The 23641-nt window shown below is 42.1% G+C and overlaps 1 protein-coding gene across 1 annotated transcript in view; it reads left to right on the forward strand.

Annotated features, from left to right (window-relative positions):
- The first annotated feature begins 14811 nt into the window (after positions 1 to 14811).
- The window catches only part of DPY19L3 (dpy-19 like C-mannosyltransferase 3), a 68489-nt gene continuing 59659 nt past the window's right edge, over positions 14812 to 23641 (forward strand). The window contains exons 1-3 of the mRNA XM_037516358.2: positions 14812 to 14872; positions 16548 to 16689; positions 19355 to 19488. Of these exons, the coding sequence (XP_037372255.1) occupies positions 16587 to 16689; positions 19355 to 19488 (237 nt within the window). The 5' untranslated portion in view covers positions 14812 to 14872; positions 16548 to 16586. The remainder of the gene's footprint in view (positions 14873 to 16547; positions 16690 to 19354; positions 19489 to 23641) is intronic.

Raw genomic sequence — 23641 nt, forward strand, 5'->3', positions numbered from 1 at the left:
CATAGTATGTTTTCTGCTCTGAACATTTACAGTTATAAAATTGGATGGTGAAAATACTTTTTAAAAAATACTTAACCAATGCGGCAAAGGTGGGGATGGGGGTAGGAGGGAGATGATGTATTCTCATCATTATAAATAATGCTTTTCAGAGCTCTATCATTTTCTCATAATCCAGAGAGTATGGTTGGTATCCCCAATGTTCTTAACTGTGCCTGTCTTCCAGTCATCTGTAGATTTGAGCTCCATGTCTGGCAGTGCAGTGTAGTGACACTGATTGAAGCCTTTGTTCTACATCTTTCAGTCTTTTGAAGGTAGCTGTTGGTGGTTCCCTTCTTATTTTCTCATCTTTTTTCACAAAGCAAATGATGGCACCCATGTTTACATTGTATCTTCCCGCAATGTACTTGGCTTGACAAGGACAAGCAGGCTTCTCTATTGAGACTTATTATATTTTTAGTTTTCATAGACACTTATTTAATCTTTTTTTATTGTACAGCAAGGTGCTCTAAGTAATATTATATAAAATATATTTAATAGAAATTTGAGTTTGATATTCATGGACATGAATACATGTATTTTTTTAAGAAATAAGTATTGTGTAACACTATGGCATTGCTTCTATAGCCAAAGTCTAAAAATTTCTGGAACACTGACATGTAAAGACTACAGTTAATTCTGACACTGTATCTTATTATAATAGGATGATTTGCATTTTGTAAAATTATCCAGCACATCGAGCTGCATGCCTTAAAGCCTAAAACTCTAGGATCGTGTTCATGGTAGAACAGTTTATCTGTTCAGCATACAGTGAAGCAAGGTCTATAGCGCTTCTTTAACTACCTTTGGAAATACTGTACAATGTTAGAATAATTTATTTTGCTTTACAGGAGTTTGTCATGTATTGACTTTAATATTGTATTTTGGTAATAAATTTTTTTGTTAAAAACACTTGCCTCTAAGTTTTATTAATAAAAGGTTATAGTCATTCTTATCTTGGACACCTTGATTAGATCACTTAGAAAGTTGTGTTTAAATAATAAACAGGGGTTTATTAACTACCTATGGTTTATGATTACCTTTAATAGTATTGCTGACAAGCACTGAACTGCCTTACACAGATCCTAAAGACTGTAAAGACTTTTTAAATTGTTTTAAAGATTCAATCTAAAGTTGAAGCTTTTCCCTTACTCCACAGTTTTACCTTCCAAACCACATCCTTTTATATACCTTCAATTTTGGCATAGTCAAAATGCTAAAGATCCAGTCTGTTTAATGACAGTTACTATTCTTTATTGAAGGACAAAGAGTATACCAATAATAATCTCACTCGTCTGGTTGTCCATTTCCACCCTGGAATCCTGGGCCACCTCAAGTTAAAGTGTCTGAGGCCAAATAGCTGCCTTCCTTTGTCCCCTGGGGCATCAAAGTTACATCTTCTGTCTTTCAAGAACCAAACCTCAACTCTGTCACTAAACTCCAGGTGCACTGTTGAAATTCCTGTACGGGAGACCCAGAACATCCGGGATTCTTGGCAGCCAGTAGGCACACGTGGCTAATAAGCACTTGAAACACAGTTAGTGTGCTCTATGTGTGCAAACACAACAGTTCTCACATCTTAGTACAAACAAGGTGAAGTATCGGTATCAGTTTCTTTTTAGATTGGTTACATGTTGAAATTTTGATATTTAGGGTTAAATAAAATAATGTTACCTAGTTTGGTTTTGGTTTTTATTGTGGCTACTAAAAATTTTTAAATTACATTTGTGGCTTGTGTTCTATTTCTGTTAGTGCTGGTATAGAAGAGATTAGCAAATGATTGCCCTTGCTTCGGAGCTGGTCAGCCACCTGTATAAGTCAAGTTTTATTGGAACGCAGCCAGGCCCGTTCTCTTCCGTATTATAGATGCCTGTGTTCAGCAGTGTTGAGTCCTGACAGAAACCATGTGGCACACAAAGATCAAATTTTTTACTATTATATTTGATAGTAAATAGTTTGGTAGAAACTTTGTTGACCTCTGAGCTAGAGCAACAGCATGATATATCCTCTAAAGCTACCAGAAAGAAGAAAGGTTATAAAGCAAGCTTTTTATAGCACTGTTCAATAACTAAATTGTTTCTCTGCAATTTTTATAGTCTTCCTGTTCTTCTGAATGATTTTAACCTAACTCACAAATTCAGCATCTCTGATATTTAAAACCAAAGAGTTCATTTAAAACAGCAATACAGGGCCTCCCTGGTGGCGCAGTGGTTGAGCACTGGGTTGCGAAGCTGCCCGCAGCCTCTGCAGCGCCGGTTCGAATCCCACATGGTGCGCAGACCTCTCCTGCCGCCCGCTGCTCCTCTCAGCAGTGTACTTCGGTCCTTCTGCCTGCTCTCCTCCCCGCTCTGGCTCTGGTAAATTCTCACACCCTCCCATGCTTCTGACTGTACCCAGTGCTTGTATAAATAAATAAATCTTTTTAAAAAAAAAAAAAAAACAGCAATACATACTGTCTCTGGTGAATCACCCCCCACACCTCTGGCCTTAACCCCAGTTCTTGTATGCATAAATAAATCTTTTTTAAAAAAACCAGCAACACATAATAAAATTAAACATTAACACAGCCACAAATAGTATGATCTTGTTTTCCTCCTGACAATCTCTGTGTCCGTGAGACCCTGGCTGCTTCACCCTTGCAGAGCTGTGGGCACTACAGGTAATGATGTGGCCACACCACCTGCACATGTAACTGCTACAAGGTAACCATGGCAACTGACCCACTCAGCTGGGCTCACGATTGACTTGAATAATCCAGGATATTGAGAAGAAAGTCTTAGACGCACCTCTTTAAAATTGTGTGACTCTAATATCAAATTTATGGGGTGGGTAGAGGTGGTGGTAGGCTTTTGTGTAGAGCTGTTGTAAACTGCCAGAGCTAAGAAAGAATCACAATAGCAACTTCTACAAAGATTTATCCCAAACCAGTTTGTCAAGATGCAGTGAACATTCTTGGCCCCATAAATGTTTTTTTTTTTTATTTATTTATGCATACAAGAACTGGGGTACAGGCCAGAAGTGCGGAAGGTGAGAGGATTCACCAGAGACAGAGTGGAGCGCAGAACAGGCAGATCTACTGAAATACACTGCTGAGGGGAGCCAGTGGGCGAGACAGGAGAGGTCTGCTGTGCCATGTGGATCAGCTCCCTGGCCAGGATCGAACTCGTGTTGCAGTAGTTGCAGATAGCTTTATAGTACTCACATTTAACCCCTTGCACCACCAGGGAGGCCCTACCCATAAATTAAAGAAATTTCTGTTTTTAATCAGTGTCATACAATGAGCTTCCTTAGGTAAGTTTGGAGTGTTTTGCTTTATATCTCAGAATTCAAATGAGTACGCTGCATTCTGTGTTGGGAACTTTAGATCTCATTTATCTGGTGGTACAATAATCAATACACTGTCTGGTTTTCTCATTTGAATCATAAGGTATATGATAATGTTTTTTTAATCTCGATTTTCCCCCCACTGTTTTGATTGTTTATAAAAGTAGATTATAGTAGATCTTCCTTTGAAGGTTTAATTTTACAGTTTAATTTTAGGCATCCAATACAAATTCTTAGCATTATGTATATAACAAAATCATCCATTGTTGGTGTGTGTCTGTTTCCTAACTCCACCGCCTTTGCACCAGCAGTATTACTTAATCAAGTTAGTAAAGGCACCCTTTCGAGACAGTGCACAAAACTGAGTGTAAGACGGGTGTTTCCATGGTGATACCGAGCTACTTGGGGCCTTTGTTGGAAGAGGACATTACATGTTAGGTGGATGGAGTTTTATTTACACAAATCAGAAAATAATGAACCCTCAGCAGTGAGCTCAGGCCTAACTTCATCTTTCTGATTTCTCAGCTTTATACTTTGTTAAAAGGAAAAAAAAAAGTTTATAATTATCCATGTCATTGTCACTGGTATAAGGGATAACCAAATCTGTTTTTTACATAATTAATAAAGTGTCATCTTAAATATGTATACAATGAAAAATTGTGACCTGAAGAGGCCCTCAACAAAATTTTTTTAAAAAGTTATTCATTCTTCAGGTCTATTATTAGTACCTAACAGCATTATTTAAAGGTTTATTGACACTACAGTGCACATCTCCAGATTGCATTTTTTCTATTTGTCATTATATTAATTTTAGTATCCATATTTCAGAAATAATGTGGCTGTGTCTTACTGAAATAGGCGCATCAATCCACATCTTGCTCTTTTTGTTTATATCTGCAGGCCTATTTAAATTCAGTATTTCTAACCACAAAAGGTGTTAGAAAATTCTATTTCAGACTTCTGAGAAAAAGTACAGCAGGACGTGGTTCAAATCTTAAGCTGTATTTATTTCTGATCCTCTGCAGCTCACATTCTCCAAAAAATAGTGATGCAGAAATAGTGAAATAATTGTAGGAACCCAGTGGTTTCAAGATTATCTCCACTTCCTAAGCCCATCTCCAAGTGAAGCCTAAGGACACAGCTGGGGAGTCGTGCCTCCTGTGGTGCTGCTGGAGGCCATGCAGGGTATCACCATACAGGCTAAAAACTATTTAAAATAAGACTCTCCAGCATCTGTATCCAGCTAGCACAACGCTTTGTGCAAATACTGATAAAGAGACTCCAGTGTGTGATGAGACAGTATTAAAAACTTACTTTGTGCTAGCAGGGAAAAGAAATATGTGAATCCTCGAGGGGAAGAAGTCACCACATCACACCCGAAGCAAGGGAAGGATGTGCAGACACACAGCTGCCAGAGCCAGGGTGTGTAGCTGCTTTTAGAATGTAGTTTGCGGGCCTCCCCAGTGGAACAGCGGGTGAGCGCTGGGCTGCGAAGCTGCCCACAGCCTCTGCAGCAGCGCTGGTTCTATCCCCGGCCACCTGGCAAGGGTCCCACATGGTGCGCAGACCTCTCCTGCTGCCTGCTGCTCCCCTCAGCAGTGTACTTAGTCATCCTGCCTGTTCTGCTCCCCGCTCTGGCTCTGGTGAATTCTCTCACCCTCCCGCGCTTTTGACTGTACCCAGTGCTTGTATAAATAAATAAATAAAATCTTAAAAAAAAAAAAAAAGACCATCCTTGTGTCCCTGGAATGAATCCTACTTGGTCGTGGTGAATTATCTTATGGATACATTGTTGGATTCTGATAGCTAAAATTTTATTGAGGATTTTTGCATCAGTGTTCATTAGGGAGATTGGCCTGTAGTTTTCCTTTTTTGTGTTGTCCTTGTTCGGTTTTGGTATTAGTGTAATGTTGGCTTCATAGAACGTGTTTGGTATTGTCCCTTCCTTCTCAGTTTTTTGGAAGAGTTTGTGAAGGATAGGCACTAATTCATCTCTGAATGTTTGGTAGAATTCATTTGTAAATCCATCAGGTCCTGGGCTTTTGTTTTTGGGGAGGTTTTTGATTACCATTTCAATTTCGCTGCTTGTAATTGGTCTGTTTAGGTGTTCTGTTTCTTCTTTATCTAGCTTTGGGTGATTGTAGAGTTGTAGGAATTTGTCCATCTCCTCTAGATTGTTGAACTTGTTTCCATATAACTGTTCATAGTAGTTACTGATTATTCCTTTGATTTCTGCTGTGTCCGTTGTGATTTCTCCTCTTTCATTTATGATCCTATTTATTTGTGCTTTCTCCCTTTTTTCCTTTGTGAGCCTGGCTAGGGGTTTGTCTATTTTATTGATTTTTTCAAAGAACTAGCTCTTGGTTTCATTGATCTTTTGGATTGTTTTTTTAGTTTCAATTTCATTTATTTCTGCTTTGGTTTTTATTATTTCTTTTCTTCTATTGGTTTTGGGATTTTTTTTGTTGTTCTTTTTCTAGATCTCTGAGCTTCAAGATTAGGTTGTTTCTTTGAGTTCTTTCTTGTTTTTTGATGTGAGCTTCTATTGCTATATATTTTCCTCTTATTACTGCTTTTGCTGTATCCCATACATTTAGGATATTGGTGTCCTCCTTGTCATTCAATTCAAAGTATTTTTTAATTTCTTCTTTGATCTCCTCGTTAGTCCAGTGGCCTTCCAGTAGTGTGGTTTTTAATCTCCATGAGGTAGGATAGTTCCTTGCCTTCTTTTTATGGTTTATTTCTAGTTTGATGCCTTCATGGTCAGAAAAGATGGTTGGTATGATTTCAGTCTTGGTGTATCTGTTGATGTTTGTCTTGTGCCCCAGTATGTGATCGATCCTGGAGAATGATCCATGTGCACTTGAGAAAAATGTGTACTCCATTTTTTGGGGGTTTAGTGTTTGCATATCAAAGACATCTTTACAGACACATCACCCAAAGCAGTGATAGTGAAGGCAAAGATAAACAGCTGGGACTACATCAAATTAAAGAGCTTCTGCACAGCAAAAGAGACAATAACAAAAACAAAGAGAAACCCCACCAACTGGGAGAACATTTTTGCACACAACACTAATGATAAAGGACTGATCACAAAAATCTGCAAAGAGCTGATGAGACTCAGCAACAACAAAGAAAATAATCCAGTCAAAAAATGGGCAGAAGAGCTAAAAGAAAACTTCTCTGAAGAGGAAATGCAAATGGCCAACAGACATATGAAAAAATGTTCAACATCACTTGTAATCAGGGAAATGCAAATCAAAACTACCATGAGATACCATCTTACACCAGTGAGAATGGCACATATTAAAAAAACTAGCAACAGCAAATGTTGGCGAGGGTGTGGAGAAAAAGGAGCTCTTCTACACTGTTGGTGGGAGTGCAAACTGGTCCAACCACTATGGAGAGCTGTGTGGAGATTTCTGGACCTACTAAACATAGAGCTTCCATATGATCCAGCAATTCCACTCCTAGGTATTTACCCAAAGGATACAGAAACATCAATTCCAAAGAGCACCTGCACCCCTATGTTTATAGCAGCACTATTTACAATAGCTAAGCTTTGGAAACAGCCCAAATGCCCAAAAATAGATGACTGGATCAAGAAGATGTGGTCCATATACACCATGGAATATTACTCAGCATTCAAAAAAGATAAACACATGCAATTTGCAGCAACATGGATGGCGCTGGAAGGGATCATGCTCAGCGAAATAAGCTAAAAAGAAAAAGAAAATTATCGGATGGTCTCACTCATAGCAGGAATCTAGAAAACTCAAATAAGGGACCAGGAAAATGAATAACTATAAGAAAGTGAAAATCAAAACCAACAAAAAACTATGAACCAGAGACACTTTTGGGGGGTGGGGGGCGGGAGGGGAGGGATTGGGGTCAGAATGGGGAGTTTGCAATTGTATGGGGGAATATAAAAATAAAATTTATTATTTAAAAAATAAATAAAAAAAATGTAATTTGCCTTTATCTTTTTTAACCTTAGGAGCTCAGTTATTTTCTCTATTTTCTGAAGTGTGAAATAACTAAAAGACCCACCTCCAGGGGCTTTGTTATATGAGGTGGCCTGTTATACGAGGTGGCCTGTAAAATACCTCATCAAGATCTGACACAGTTGTGGATGGTGCTTGATTCCAAGCATGTGACCTTGAGTCAGGTATGCAACCTTTTTTGAGCCTTGGTTTCTTCATCAGTAACACAGACGATCATGCTTAAACCTTACAGGGTCGTTGCGAAGATCTTGGTTATGCAATAATCTGCATGTACATAGCATCTTTCAGCTGATATAGTCAATCACAACCTACAAATTGAGTTTCTTAATGTTTCTATGTCAGTTGTTCTGGTAAAACTTACCCAGTGAAATTAAAATTCCAGTTTTTAAAAAAATAGAAATTGTTTTTCCATAAAATGCGGGGGCAGAAGTGGGGTCAGAGAACTAGGGGATCTGTGTTTTGTAGCTGAGCAGATAATCAGATATTTTTTAGATTGATTACCCTGGTTCTGCTTCTCAATCATAAGCTGTTTCCACGTACTAGCTTTATAAAATAATTCTTGTGCTTACAGTTCATGATCATAAAATAAACAAGGTGAATAGTATGCATGAAATAATACACACTCAACCTTAACCCCTCAAAGAACATACTTTCACCAGAGTTGACCCCCAGCATCCATTCTCTCCTAGGGTGGTACAGTTTTCAGCTGGGCACAGAGCTGTCCAGCTAGACTACTACCAAGCCTCTCTCATAGCTATCAAGAAGTTTGGAGACTGCTGCTCTGACTTTTGTCAAGACACTTGAAAAGCCAAACCTTTTGGACAAGTGAAGTAATATGAATTGGATGAAAGTCCTATTGGGAAAAACAAATGTAGTGTGCCAGACTCTTCGACCGAATGCCTAGCCCCATTAGAGAACATTCAGCATTGCAAAGATCTCTTTCTCCCAAAGGTTTCCATACATTTTATACAAATCTAGTAAAAGACCTCCATGTTCTCTCTTGGAAGCTAGCAGAGGATTATAAAGTTTCTCTAAGCAGACACTCAGCAGGGGAGGGGGAGGAAGAGGGATCAAAACAGGGGAGGGAATGTGTTCTTACACAAGGGTCCATGGTGATGGTGCATGGGTGAATTGATGATGGGCAGTTTGTGGGGACTACACTTGTGGGGAGAAATCATGCTTTGTACACAAAGGAAGAACAATGTAATATATACATATATAATAAAAATTTAAAAAAATAAAGTTTCTCTAAGCAAATAATTATGCAAAACTTGCCAAGACATGCTTAAAAGAAGATAATAAAGGGGCAATACTGCTCCCAAATACAAAGCATTCAATAAAGAAGCAGTAATTAAAAATATGTGAAACTGTTGCATTTGAGTTCTTTTAATTTTTTTTTTTAAGATAGAAATGAGGCTTTATTGTAAGTGAAAAGGGCAGGTCTGTTAGGAAAGAGAAAAGAGAAAAAGAGACAACTGCATAGGTGCAGATGGGCAGTTCTTGAAGGTAAGAAGCTGCCCTTCCAAAGTGGCAGGATTATTAAGAAAGATCTGTGCAGGGGCCTCCCCGGTGGCGCAGCGGTTGAACACTGGGTTGCGAAGCTGACCACAGCCTCTGCGGCGCCAGTTCGATCCCCGGCTGCTCCCCGGCCACCAGAGGAGGGTCCCGCATGGTGCGCAGACCTCTCCTGCCGCCCGCTGCTCCCCTCAGCAGTGTACTTCGGTCCTTCTGCCTGCTCTGCTCCCCGCTCTGGCTCTGGTGAATTCTCTCGCCCTCCCGCGCTTCTGACTGTACCCAGTGCTTGTATAAATAAATAAATAAATAAATAAATAAATAAATAAATAAATAAATAAATAAATAAATAAATAAATCTTTAAAAAAAAAAAAGATCTGTGCAGGTGGGCAGTCTTGGGGCAACTTCTGCCTTTAGTCCTTCCTTTAAATCATTTAAACTGCACCTCCCTGATGGCACAAGGGGTTAAGTCTCAGCATTATGAAGCTATCTGCAGCACTTGTTGTATCCCTGGCCAGGGAGCTAACCCACATGGCACAGCACATGGTGCAGCAGACCTCTCCTGTCTCACTCCTGGTCCCCTCAGCAGTGTATTTTGGTTGATCCACTTGTTCTGCTCCCCACTCTGTCTCTGGTGAATCCTCTCACCCCCCCACCCCCGCACCTCTGTCCTACCCCCAGTCCTTGTATGCATAAATAAATCAATCTTAAAAAAATAAAACATTTAAACCAGAGAGTGAGTTTACAAATAGATCATCTACATAGAGGAATTAATATGAGCTATAGGTAATTCAAATCAGTAGGGTAAGGATGACGGTGAAACAATTGGCTCTCCAATTAGAAAAATATCACAATTTCACCTTGTATCAAAAAAAGGCAAAAGTAGAAGAGATTTTTTTTTTTTTAATTTATAATCTTGGGATGGGAAAGGTTTTTCTAAGACAGAAAAACCCAGAAGCCATAAAGGTAAGATGACAGATTTGACAATAGCAAAAAGGAAAATAGGTGCAGAGTGAAAACCACTATGCCAGGGACACAATAATGAAACAATATCTGTTAGTTATATGACCAAAAGTTAATTAATATCCATAATCTATACATAACCCCTTCTTATTAAGGTTAAATATAACATGAAAAGACATCAAAGGGTCAATAAGCCATTGCTGTAACTGTCTCTACATCATAAAGTGATACAGCATTTGTTACCTAAGGTTGGCAATGATGAAAAATAGCCATTGTAGGCAAGGGCATGGAGAAATAAGTGCCATAATACACATTGGTTAACGGGCCTCCCTGGTGGCCCAGGGGTTAAATCTCAGCACTTTCACTGCCACAATGATTTGATTCCCGGGGCAGGGAGCTGACCCACATATGGCACAGCAAACCTCCCCCATCTCACCCGCTACTCCTCTCAGCAGTGTATTTCAGTAGATTTGCCTGTTTTGCTCCCACTCTGTTTCTGGTGAATCCTCTCACTCCCTGCACCTCTGGCCTACAACTCAGTTTTTCTACACACACACACACACACACACACACATACACACACACACACATCCCCGCCCCTTTAAAAAAAATACACATTAATTAAAGTATAAAGTAATAAAATTTTTAACCTTTGTGGAATGTAGTTTGCCACTGTTTATTCTAATTTAAAACTAGTTTTAGGGCTTCCCCTGGTGGCGCAGCAATTGAGCACTGGGCTGCGAGGCTGCCTGAAGCCTCTGCAGCGCCAGTTCGGTCCCCGGCTGCCGGCGAGGGTCCCACATGGCGCGCAGACCTCTCCTGCCGGACTGCTGCTCCCCTCAGCAGAGTATTTCGTCAGTCTGCCTGTTCTGTTCCCCACTCTAGCTCTGGTGAATTCTCTCACCCTCCCACGCTTCTGACTGTACCCAGTGCTTGCATAAATAAATAAATAATAAATCTTTAAAAATAAAATAAATAAAATGAGTTCTAGCAATTTTCTAGAAATATATTCTAAAGATTACCTCAACAGGGCCTCCTCTGGTGGCGCAGGCGTTTGAGCGTTGCGCTGTGAGGCTGTCTGCAACCTCTGCAGCGCTGGTTTGATCCAGGCCGGCAGGCGAGGGTCCCACATGGTGCGGCAGACCTCTCCTGTTGTGCCCACTGCTCCCCTCAGCAGTGTATTTCATCAGTCTGTTCTGTTCCCCACTCTGTCTCTGGTGAATCCTCTCACCCTCCTGCACATCTGGTCTGTACCCCGGTTCTTGTATAAATAAATAAACCTTAAAAAAAAATTACCTCAACATATGATGTTCTCCACCATATCCCTTGTAATAATCTAAAACTAGAAGCGACCAAAGTGTCCAATTAGAAGGAAATAAATTGTGATACATCCATATGGAGGGTTATTCTAGCATTGATGATCTCATTGAATAACTACCCCAAAATGCAATAGCCTAAAACAATAAACACTTATTCTTATTGATTCTGTGTGTCAGATATTTAGGAGTCACCCATATGGACAGTTCTGGCTTAGAATCTCTCATAAGGTTGCAGTCATCTTAAGGCTGACCTAGAGCTGTGGGTCATCCTCCAAGGTAGCTCACTCAATAGACGGCATTTCAGTAGAGGCTGAATGGTAGTTAGGTAAAGAGAGTGCTCACTTATAAAACCTTGGAAAGAATTTATGAATAGAAATAGAGATGAGACTAGAGAGGTTAAGAGGCTGGTTCATGTCAATCCTTACAAGCTATGAAAAGAAGCTTGATTTTTACCATAAAGTCAGTAAGCCACCAAGAGATTTATATTTTAATAACATCAGTCTGCTTATTACACTTTGAATGGACTGGTGGACAAGGACAGGGGGCAGGACTGAAGGTAAGGAACCAGGTATGGAAATGACCCAGAACAGAAATGGTAACTTAGATTAGGTTGATGGCAGCGGAGATGGAGGAATGTTGGCCAAGTTCTAGGATGTTTAGGAATAAGCCCAGCAGGAGCAAATGTTTAATTGGAAACATGGATTACATGACAGGGGGAACATAGTTTGGCTCTGAGGTTTTTGATTTGAGCAATGAGATAAATGGGGCACATGGAAGGAAAAGCAGGTTTGGGGATTAGAAGTTTAATTTTTTCTAAAAGATTTAATTTATTTATGCATACAAGAACTGGGGTACAGGCAAGAGGTGTGGGGGTGAGAGTCTTCACCAGAGACAGAGTGGGGAGCAGAACAGACAGACTGACAGAAATAGACTGCTGAAGGGAGCAGTGGGCGGGCGAGGCAGGAGTGGTCTGCTGCACCACATGGGTAGCTCCCTGGCTGGCTGGGGATCGAACTGTTGCAGAGGCTGTGGATAGCTTCACAGCACTGTGCTTTAACCCCTTGCGCCACCAGCGAGGCCCCAGAAATTTAATTTTTACCAAATTGAATTTGAGGTGTTGGCACACATGGAAATAAATGTCCACTAAACAATGGACATATAGGATCAGGAGATCAGGAGATACACTGAAACATAAAAATTTATGAGTTATTGGAATCACAGTGAAAACTGGAGCCATCGGCCAAATAATTGTTGATTTTCAAGAGGTAGAGGAGCTTGCAAGACATTGAAAAAAAAAACAACAAAAAACCAGGAGTGATCAAGAGTATTCATAATCAAGAAATTTAAAGCTAAACATTGTGTACCAGACAGGAAAAAGCCAACAGAGAAGTCACTAGCACTGTTCACAACCTTCCGATAAAAAAGTATCTTACTTTGGGACCTCCCTTGGTGGACAGTGTTAGTGACTTCTCAAGCTGTGCCATACACACAAAAAACCTTGGGATTATATTCAAACGCAGACTCTGGTTCAGGTCTTGGGGAGAGTCTGAGATCGTTTCTAAGGTGATACAATACTGCTAGTCCACAGACCACATTTTGAGTAGCAAGGGTTTGCTGTGGTTCTCAAACTTTATCGAGTGCAGAATCACAGAGAATGTCTTAAAACAGATGAGTCCCCACCTCTACAGACTGATAACTTGCATTTCTAACAAGCTCCCAGTTAATGACTGTGATGCTGCAGGTTCCAGAAAACACTCTTGAGGACCGCAGTTTAACTATTACTGGACACGAGAGGAAAAGCCAGAGTCCATAACGCAAGTGTTCCTGCACACACTGTAGTCAGAATCCATGACCAGACCTCACCGGCATAAGGGCCTACTATCCCTCATCCATCACCTCCAGCACTGGCCTATCAGGCTAAGGGCTCATTCTTCTTCTTATTTTCTTTTTTTTTTTTTTTTAAAAAGATTTATTTATTTATTTATACAAGTACTGGGTACAGACAGAAGCGCGGGAGGGTGAGAAAATTCACCAGAGTAAGGGCTCATTCTTAACTGACTTACTATTCCCAGGACTTATTCTCAGCAGTGGATGCCTACTTTCTTTTAAGTCTCAAAGCTTATTTTGCTTAGCTAAATCATTTCATATTAAAACAAACAAGCAGCTGCTAATGAGTACTATTTCTTTTACTCAAGGGATGCATGCTTCACGACAGACATATTTCCCCCCAGTGTGAGACAACAATTTAAGGAAAAATACAAATACAATGGAGTGGGGATTCTATTTAAGGTGGACTCAAATCACGTATGTATTTACTAAGCACTCAAATGCATATCATGTAAGGCATCTTAACATGAAAGATTATACACAGTCCCTGCTCTCAAATCCATAACGTCAAGGAAGACACCCACAACCACACTGAAACATGACAAACGCCATCTGAAAAAGCCGCTGACATTCATTTTTATTAAAGCCATTCAGCAGATACCTCAATCCACCAACACAGAATGTGTGCTTGTTACTAACAGCAACAGATACACAAAGAAGAAAACTACCCAACAGGGAAACTAGGAAAGGCTTCCTGGATGAAGGCATTTTGTGGTGGAATTAGAGGGATGGCCTGGCTTTTCACAGGTGGGGACAGTTCCTTAAGAAAAACCAACACGTGGTTTGAGTCTGTGCTGGCAAAAGGCTTTATCTGCTGTTTTTCGCAGCGGGATTAAGAAAGACAGCCATGGAAACAGCCCACAACCTGTCCTCAGAAGTGACACTCTAGCTTGGAGACAGTAACACAGGGGAGCAAGGCACAGCAGATTCCTAAAGACAAATCCAGGAAGAAAACAGTGTCCCCGCCCCCTAACAAAAAGCGGGGAGTCTTTGGAGCTGCCGAAGCACGTCGGCAGGTACCCTCCCTGGGAGTCTGCAAAAGGCTTCCAAGCACAGATCAAAGGCAACCGGGGTCACGCCGGGCTGCCAAAACCCGGGAGGGGCGCCCAAGGCTGGCCACCCCGGAAGCCGAGCGGTGGGGCTGCTTCCGCCCGTCGTGGCCTCACCGAAACCCCAGCACCCACCGGCGGGCACCGGCTGGAGGAAGTCAGGAGCGACCCCCGCCCGCCCGCCCGCCCGCCCCCAAGTCTGGGGCCTGAGGCCGAAGCCGGGTGGGCGCGCTCGCCGCCCGACCTGAGGCCACCCCTGCGCGCGGCCCGGCTCCTGCTCCCCGTCCGAGCCGCACCTCTCGCTCTGGCCCGGGGGCGCGGCAGGCTAAGTGAGCCCGGGAAGCCCCAGAAGTCCGCCGGCGGCCACGCCAACCCGGCAGCTGTGCTCGCCGCCCCCGAGGTAGCGGCGGCAGCAGCGCGCGGCGGACGCCGACAGCCCGACAGGCGGAAGTGCGCCGCTTCCTTCCGGCCGGCGCCGCACGAGACGGGGCGGGGCGTCCCGGGAGGGGGCGGGGTCTCGCTCTGACGGACGGCTCCCGAGACCTATGGGCGCGGCCGCAGCGGCCCGGCCTCCCCGGCGCGCCCCTTTCTGCGGGGCCGCTGACGCCCCCCGTCCCCATTTGCAGGGTGTCGCACAAAGCTGCGCGGCTGCGAGTCCCCGCTGTCCCGGCGGCGCGGCGAGGCCCGAGCGCGGCCCCGCCCCCGCGGCCCTCGGCGGCCCGCCCCGCCGGCTTGCTTCCCCGCCCGGAGCGCGCGCGAGGACGGCTGAGGCCGCAGGTCTGTGGCTGCGTGTCGGGCCGCGCGGGCGCGAGGCTTCGGCGGCCGGCCCCGGGCGGCCGGCGGGCGAGCGGGCGGGCGGGGGGCGGCGTTCAGGGGACCCCGCCGCGACTCTCGGGAGTCCGCGGGCGCGCGGTCGGGGGGCGCGGCCCGGCCTCTGGCGGCGTCGTGGGGCTCCCCGGGGCGGCTCTGGGCGCCGGACCGCCCGCCCAGAACGCGGGGCGGGGGGCGACAACTCGGGGGTGAGGAAGTTTGCAAAGAGGGGGCGACTTGTGCGCTGGGGCTCGCGCGCGGGGGAGGCCTGCCTGGTGTCCGGCCTCCGCGGACTCCGAGGAACTGGAGCAAGTTACTAAACTTCTCCGGCCGCCGCCGGCCCCTCGGGGGCGTTGGGGTTCGGGATGCTGGGGTGGGGGGAACGGAGGAGCGTGCCCTGCGGCGCCCCGGAATGCCAGCCCAAGCTGGACCCTCATCATGGAAAGTAAAGCTTCACTTTCCTTTTTCAAACATTTGGGGTGATATTCTTTTTAATTTGAAGGAGAAACTTTTGTTCCCTAGTTCGTGCTGTTGTCACGTGCCTGACTTATAGTTGACACTTAAGCACTTTCGGTCCTAACTCGCTAGACTCTGTCCACGATGGGGTTTTTCCAGATCTTCTTTCCCCCAAAAAGGGCACGACCCCAGGAGGAGGTAATTTGGGGATTCAGAAACCATCTTTGGCTATGTGGCTTTGCCTTTTCTCCCTCTCTGCTCCAGACTCTGTTGCTTTTACTAAGTCTGTTTTGCTTCTCACTTTTTTTTTTTTGTATGAATGAATGAATAAATTAATTGTGTAATGTTAACTGGCTTGTTCTTTTCTCTATAGCAATTAGTTTACCTTTAGGAATTAATAATCTGCCCTCATCATTGTGTCCTGCAACTGATCATATTTAATAAATGATTAGTAAAACACTGCTCATTATTCAGATAAGCGAAGCAAGATGTTCCGGGGGATTGGAACCAGCTTACTCACTGCCACCACTCCCCTGCCTCCCACTTGCTGCTTCCAATCCAGGCGCCTGCTCCCTGCAGTTACTCCCACCGTTGCTCCCTGGGATAGCAGCTGCCCTGATTGTCACGCCCCGCCCCCGCTGCTGGCTCCACTGAGGCACATTCCTATAGCTTCCAGTGTAAATTGTTTTAAAGAACGCAGGTAATAAAATTCGATACCTGAGACAAACTGTATTCAGTTTTAACAGTCAGGCTACTGACAGATTTACTACTGAATGCCTCTCACATGGTATGGAACTGTGGCAAAGGATATAAAGCTACATAATTATGTGATAAATTGCATGGTGATAGCAGTGGCTCAGGATGGGAAAAGATGTGCAGAGGCTGGCACTTCAAAAGAAGGGAGACTTCCTGGAAGGAGTGCAGGGACTGGATCTGGATGCTCACCTGTGTTCCCCACTCTTAGAACAGGCTCTTCATAAATTTGGTTACGTTAAATACTATGTTGTGTCTTGAGAGTGGCATTGAAGGCTGGTGACGATCTGGATGGGAACATGGGAGGATATGCTAAGCAAGGAAAGGCACTGAAGTCAAGTCATTTACACCATGTGACTTGTGAGCACAGGGTGTGTTGGAGAGAAAAGGTGCCACCTTGTAGATGGGCCATTTACTTCTGTGTTGTTTTTAGGAGTGATTGGAAGAACAATGCATGTAAGTCATTGACACCATGATATCCATCAGGCAAAGAAAAGGAACAAAAACTTCTGAAGTTTCTGAGGATTATGCAGCACAAGAAGAAAATGTGAAATTGGAAAATGAGTTGCCATCTGGTAGGTGCTTTTAATTAAAGCAACATTTTGGATTGCTTTTATTTTTACTTATTAAAAGATCACTCTCCAATAGGATAAAAATTTGATGAGACCTAACAGTTGAGGAAACTTGTTAATAGCACCCTGATATTTTAATTTTATGAATGATTTGATAATGGTGGTTTACAGTATGATTAGATCATTATGAAAGCGTTCCCATTGTTTTTCAGCTGTCCGATAAATAGCTTTCGATGATGCCAGTCTGGCCCTTGGGCTCTAGATTAATGCTTTTGTCCACTGTTCCGATTTTACCCTTTCTAATTTGTCCGGTTTGTGTATGCTACCTTGGGTGAGTTTCTCATTACATTCAAATATTGAAAGAAGAATCAAAAATTTTTTTATTTTCAAATTCCTGAAATGTTTCTCCTTTGTGTGTGTGTGTGTGTGTGTGTGTGTGTACGCACGCACGTGTGCGGGCTTGGGGGCTGGGGGGGTATAAGTAGTCAGAATTTTATAATTTTAAAATTTTATTTTTGTAGAATGCTGAAGATTCCTGCTAAGCCATACATCAAATGACATTAATTACCAACTTCTTAACTCCCAAATTGCTTTCTTAACCAAGCATAGTCAAGATTTTTAAAAGCATGAAAAATTTTATGTCCGTTAGCCATTTTGAATATTTGCCAGAATTTATGTTAATTGCAGCCATGTTAATTCTTACCAGCTAGCAAAGTAATTTGTGGAAACAGTTTTATAAAAGGAAACTAATATAGAGTGAGAAGCCATGCCATCCATCTTAGCTAGTCACAAATAACGTATTTTTGACACTACAGAGGGAAGCTTTCCTATGATCTTATACAATGCAAATTCTAGTTTGTTGATTAAAGCATAACTTTGAAGATTGTTCTCTTGTTAAAGCAAGCAGTTATTTATTCATGTCAGAAAATAATCTGAAAATTAAACAAAGCAAAAACAAGGAAAAAAATACTCCCGCTATATGGGGCCTCCCTGGTGGCGCAGCCTCTGCAGCACCGGTTCTATCCCCGGCTGCTCCCCGGCCACCTGGGGAGGGTCCCACATGGCGCACAGACCCCTGCCTCCCACTGCTCCCCTCAGCAGGGTACTTCAGTCTGCCTGCTCTGCTCCCCACTCTGGCTCTGGTGAATTCTCTCACCCTCCCGCGCTTCTGACTGTACCCAGTGCTTGTGTAAATAAATAAATAAATCTTTAAAAAAAAATACATGTTGGGCCTCCCCGGGGGTGCAGCGGTTGAGCACTGGGCTGCGAAGCTGCCTGCAGCCTCTGCAGCGCCAGTTCGATCCCCGGCCACAGGCCTGGGTCCCACATGGTGCGCAGACCTCTCCTGTCGCCCACTTCGGTCCTTCTGCCTGTTCTGCTCCCCACTCTGGCTCTGGTGAATTCTCTCACCCTCCTGCGCTTCTGACTATACTCACTGCTTGTATAAATAAATAAATAAATCTTTTAAAAAAAAATATTCCCACTGTAGCACACATCCTGGGATGCCTACCATGACACTTTGGTTATCTTGCTGTGTAAATCAGCACGTGCGTGCTCACCTTCTTAGGTAGTTTTACAAAATTGGGATCTTGCATGCTGCTGCTGACTTGCTCTATTTCACTTATGAACATATAAGTCAGTATATTTTTGAAATATAAATGTATACTCTTTATGTGGTGATAACAATTGATTTAATTCATTGTTGAAGAATTATATGTTTTTTACCTATAGAATGGCAGTCAACATCCTGTGGCCAAATTTTGTTCAGAATTTTATTTCCTTAGGGTATATGCCTACTTGTAGAATTTTACTTATCAGATATTATGCTCATTTCGGTGGCTTTTACTCCCTCTTGCCATGTTGCATTTCAGAGAAGTATGAATTTATTCTTCTATCAGAAGTGTTTGGAAAATGTTTAATTTGTATATACTTACCAAAACAGAGTATGAACATTTTTACGCAAATTGGCCAAGATTTTTAAAATTATAGCTCATAGTTTTAATTTGCATTTCTTTAATACTAATAAATTTTAACTTTTCTATTATGTTTATTAGCCATTTTTTCTTTCCCATATTGCCTATTCATGTGCTGATTAAGTTTCCTACTGGAATATTCATCATTTTTTATTATCCTAAAACTATCCTATATTAAGGATATTTAAACTTTCATATATACTATAAATATTTTTCCTAGTTTTTATGTCCTTTAACTTGAGTTATGATGCACTTTCCCTCTATGCGGCTTTGAATTTTAAATAATTAAGCTTTTAATGAATAAACCACAGTTATAAGTAGACCATCAAAAAGACTGTTTACATCCTGTATGTAACCCATTTATTCCTCCATTTAACAAACTTATTAGTTAAACTATAGTGTTATGGTTTGCTAGAGGGGGTATTAAGATGATTAAGATAATGTACTTGATCTCAAGAAGTTTACATTGTAGCTGGCAAAATGGACAAGTGAACAGGTTGATACATTGGGGTAAACACTGTAATGAAAGTATGAAACAGATTAGTGGAATCACAGAACAGTGTGCCTAACTAGCTGCTGGGACACAGGAAGCTTCATCAATGACAGGCACCTGGAGTTTAGCCACTTAGTTGTCTAAAGTAGAACTTTTGGATTCTACATTTTTTACTGACTTATTTATTTCATTTCTATAAAAGGTTTTACCAGTAGAAGATTATGGAAGATCCTGTCATTTACAATTGGTGGAGCCACTGCCCTTTGCATTGGACTTCTTACATCTGTCTACCTGGCCACTTTACATGAAAACGATTTATGGTTTTCTAATATTAAGGTATGGGGTTTCTATGACCATTGTCTGATTCATTTATCAGTGTCTCTGACAGTTAGCTGTGTTGGGGAATGACCAACTCAGCACAGTTTTCCCATAAAGAATCCAGTTTCTTAAAGGTTTATCTAAAGAGAAAATAGACTTTTGTGCTTGTTAGTTTAAATAACATCAGAGTTTTTATAATCAACTGAGTTTTCTCTTTTCCATTAATTTATTTCAGTTAGGCCACAGTTACTCTGTCCAGTGTTTGTCAAACTGTAGATTGTGAAATTAGTGCAGTGGATTAAATTTTCCTTAAGGAAATCAGATAGATGTGATACCATATACTATTCCATATAGTATGTTTGGAAATTATTTGTGAAATTTTTAATTATGGTTATGTATGTAAAATCTGGGTCACAGTATAAATTTTTTTTCTGTTGTTATAGTTAAAGAAAAAAGTCAACAGCCACTGCTCTAAACCTTGAAATTTTAATCTGCCTCCATAGGTGTGTTCACACCTTTCTAATAGTGTATGCAAATAGATGTAAGGGGAGGAATGAGCCAGAATTTTGCTAGTTTCTCAGAAGAGGCTTTTTAAATACCAGTTTTCCTACTCTTTCTTCTTTCTCCCTCTCAACATTCTAGAGTGCTTCTTGGCATTGTTTTTATACTATCTATATCATTTACACAAGGAAACTTACTGCTGATGTTTTTCATCCAAAATGTCATGATCGTTGACCTTATTTACTACCCGTAGCTTCTAACAACTAGTTGCTTACAATGTAAAAGAGGCCAAAGAGTTTTCATCTATGAGAATATTTAAAAGAATCGATGCAGGATCTAAAGGCAATCCCAGAAAAAGTGTCCAGAATAGTTTGAACTCTGGTTCCATTGTGAGAATGAGTGTCCACGAAACACTACTTGAGATTTAATTTTTATGAATGAGAGATTTAATTTTTATGAATAACTTCTATGTTTATTTTAAAAACTTTGTCATATTACTCTATAGGTATATCATGTATCTGTGTATATATCTTTATACAAATTATGATGATACCAAAGAATAAAAATTCTTAACCTTCAGTGACAAGGTGTCAAGAAAAATTTGCTCATCAATAACTCTTTAAAATGGGGGACTTGGGGCCTCCCTGGTGGCGAAAGGGGTTAAGATGCAGCACTATGAAGCAATCTGCAGCCATTGCAGCACGAGTTCAATCCCCGGCAACAGAGGTGACCCACATGGCGCAGCAGACCTCTCCTGACTCTCCCACTGCTCCCCTCAGCAGTGTATTTCAGTTAATCCTCCTGTTCTGTTCCTCACTCTGTCACTGGTGAATCCTCTCATTCCCCCACACCTCTGGCCTGTACCCCAGTTCTTGTATGCATAAATAAATAAATCTTAAAAAAAAATAAAATGGGGGACTTAATGGATTCCCTAGAGTTAAACAACTTAGTACTTATTTATTAAGTACTAGCTATTTTGAATAAAGACTGAAATATCCCTGTGTAGCTAAAATTTAATACTAGTAAATGTAAACCAAAGGGACATGTTGAAAGAGACTACATAACTTAAAGATTTATTTATGCATATAAGAACTGGGGTATAGCCCAGAGGTGTGAGGGGTGAGAGGATTCACCAGAGACGGGGTGGGGAACAGAACAAGTAGACTGACCAAAATACACTGCTGAGGGGAGCAGTGGGCAAGTGAGGAGAGGTCTGCTGCGCCATGTGGGTTTGCTCCCTGGCCTGCTGGGGATTGAACTCGTGCTGCAGTGGCTGCAGACAGCTTCACAGGTTGCGTCTTAACCCCTTGCACTACCAGGGAGGCCCTGCATAACTTGATTTTTAACTGTAGGTTTAGGTCTTGAACGTTTATAAGTTGCCTTGCTAGTATCCTTAAATAAATACTTCCTATCATCAAGAAACCTAAGGGGTCCTCGATTTTTCTCTCTTCACCAAGTTAAGGAAGTTGTTATACTTGTATCTAGTGTTGAGCACTGTTTGAGCACCTGTTCTATGAGTCACGTTGATTTAAATACCATGAAGAACATGAAAGGAATAGTGAAGATTTCTGAATTTGCCAGCAGATTTTCCAGTATATTAGATTAATATAATATATTTACTCTCATCCAGCAAATACTTATCCAGGACCTACAACATGCCTGTGGCATTTGTGCTCAGTGAGAACAATAGAGTACCCCTGCCCTCAAGGAGCTTATGCTTTTGGGAAGGATACAGACAACTCTGTAGACAATTATAGCACATCCAAAATCAGCGCCTTGATGGGGTGTGATGGAGTATTGTGGGAGCAGCTGGAAGAGTATGCTACTCAATTATAGTAAATCAGGGAAGGTTTTTTGTGTTATTTTTTTTTAAATTTATTTATTTCTATGCATACAAGAGCTGGGGTACAGGCAGAGATGTGAGGGGTGAGAGGATCCACCAGAGAGAGAGTGGGGAACATAACAGGCAGATTGACTGAAATACACTGCTGAGGGGAGCAGTGGGTGAGCCAGGAGAGGTCTGCCTCACCATGTAGGTTTTTCTCTGGCTGGCCGGGGATCAAACTTGTGCTGCAGAGGCTGCGGATTGCTTCATAGTGCAGTGCTTAATCCCCTGCACCACCAGGGAGGCCCTCAGGGAAGGTTTTATAGAAGAAGTGGTAGTTAAGGAGATCCCAAAGTATAAATAAGGGTTAACCAGGGAAATTGGGAGGAAAAGTGAGTGTCACAGGGAAGAGATATGTACAGGTAAGAAAGCCTCGAGTGTCCAGGGTGGTTCAACATGACCGGAGAGAGTAGAGGGGGTGAAGAGTGCACTGGAATGGTACCCAGAAGTCAGATTATGAAAGGACCTGTCTTCAGTGTCTCACGGGTAGAGCATTCTAAATGCTAAAAATATTAGTGAGTTTTATGTCATCACATTGGTGTTTTAGAAAGATGACTCAGGTTACAGTGTGGAGAATGGATTTGAGAAAAACAAAACCAATACAAGAGACCCACTGGGATAATCCAATTCAGTGAATTCAGTAATACCTGGTTATCCCATTAAGATATTCCATAAATGAATATCTTGTGTATACCAGACACTGATCTAGGCCCTGAGAATACAGCATTTGAACATGATCTGGGACTTAATTCTGATGAGAAGTAAATCAGAAACTGTAAAGAAAAAACTATTATGATAAAAATTAAACAGGGAAATGAGATCGCTATTGGAAGGCTGCTTGAAATTGGGAGGTAAAGCAGACCACTTTGATGAAGACATGAGCCAAGATATAACTGTTACGATGGAACCAGCCACACTGAGATCTGTGAAAACGTAAGCAGAGGCAGCACAATGTGAAAGGGTTCTAAGGTAGGAGTAAACTTGTCGAGTATCAGAGAAGAGATCCATGTGACCAGAATTTTATGGGCAACAAGAAAAATGATACAAGAAAGGAAAAGATGAGATTATAAAGGACTTCGTAGGCTGGACTGGAGTTGGAGATAAGTACCAGAGCTTTTTAGGAGGTAGACTTGGAAGGATGTGTTGATTCATTGTGTAGAGGGCAGTTAGGAGGGAAGAATCATCTGTGATGATTTACTCTCATTAGCAAGTGGGTGGATGGATGGATGGATGGATGGATGGAAGGGCCAGTCGCTGTGATAATGAACCCTGTGGGAGGAGCAGATCTGGAGGGTGAAATGATTTCCGACATTAGCTACACAGAGCAAAGCCAGGCTTCATAGGTGAAGGACAGACCTCCATAAAACTGCCTTTTCAGACAGCAGTTGTAGTTTGGGGGTCCAACTGACCGTAAGTTTGAGAGTTCCCAATATCTTCTGAGGTTCAGTAGTTCACTAGAACAACTCACAGAACTCGGGGAAATATTAGACTTAGGATTGCAATTTTATTTTATCAAAAGTATACAAAGCAGAACCGACCAGACCTAGAGACACATGCAGCAAAGTGTGGGAGGATCCCAAACTCCAAGCTCCCATTATCTTTTCCCTGCAGAGTCAGTATGGATTATTCTCCTGGCACACTGATGTAAGATAATATGTAGAGTATTGCAAAACAGGAAAGCTTACCTGAGCTTTGTTACCCCAATTTTTACTGGGGTTTCATTATGTAATGTGATTGACTGACTCATTAGCCAGAGGCTGAAAATCTCCAGCCCCTCTCCCATCC

This window comes from Talpa occidentalis, unplaced genomic scaffold (assembly GCF_014898055.3).
Source record: "Talpa occidentalis isolate TD23 unplaced genomic scaffold, MPIMG_talOcc4v2.1 talOcc4.17, whole genome shotgun sequence".
Taxonomy (NCBI): Eukaryota; Metazoa; Chordata; class Mammalia; order Eulipotyphla; family Talpidae; genus Talpa; species Talpa occidentalis.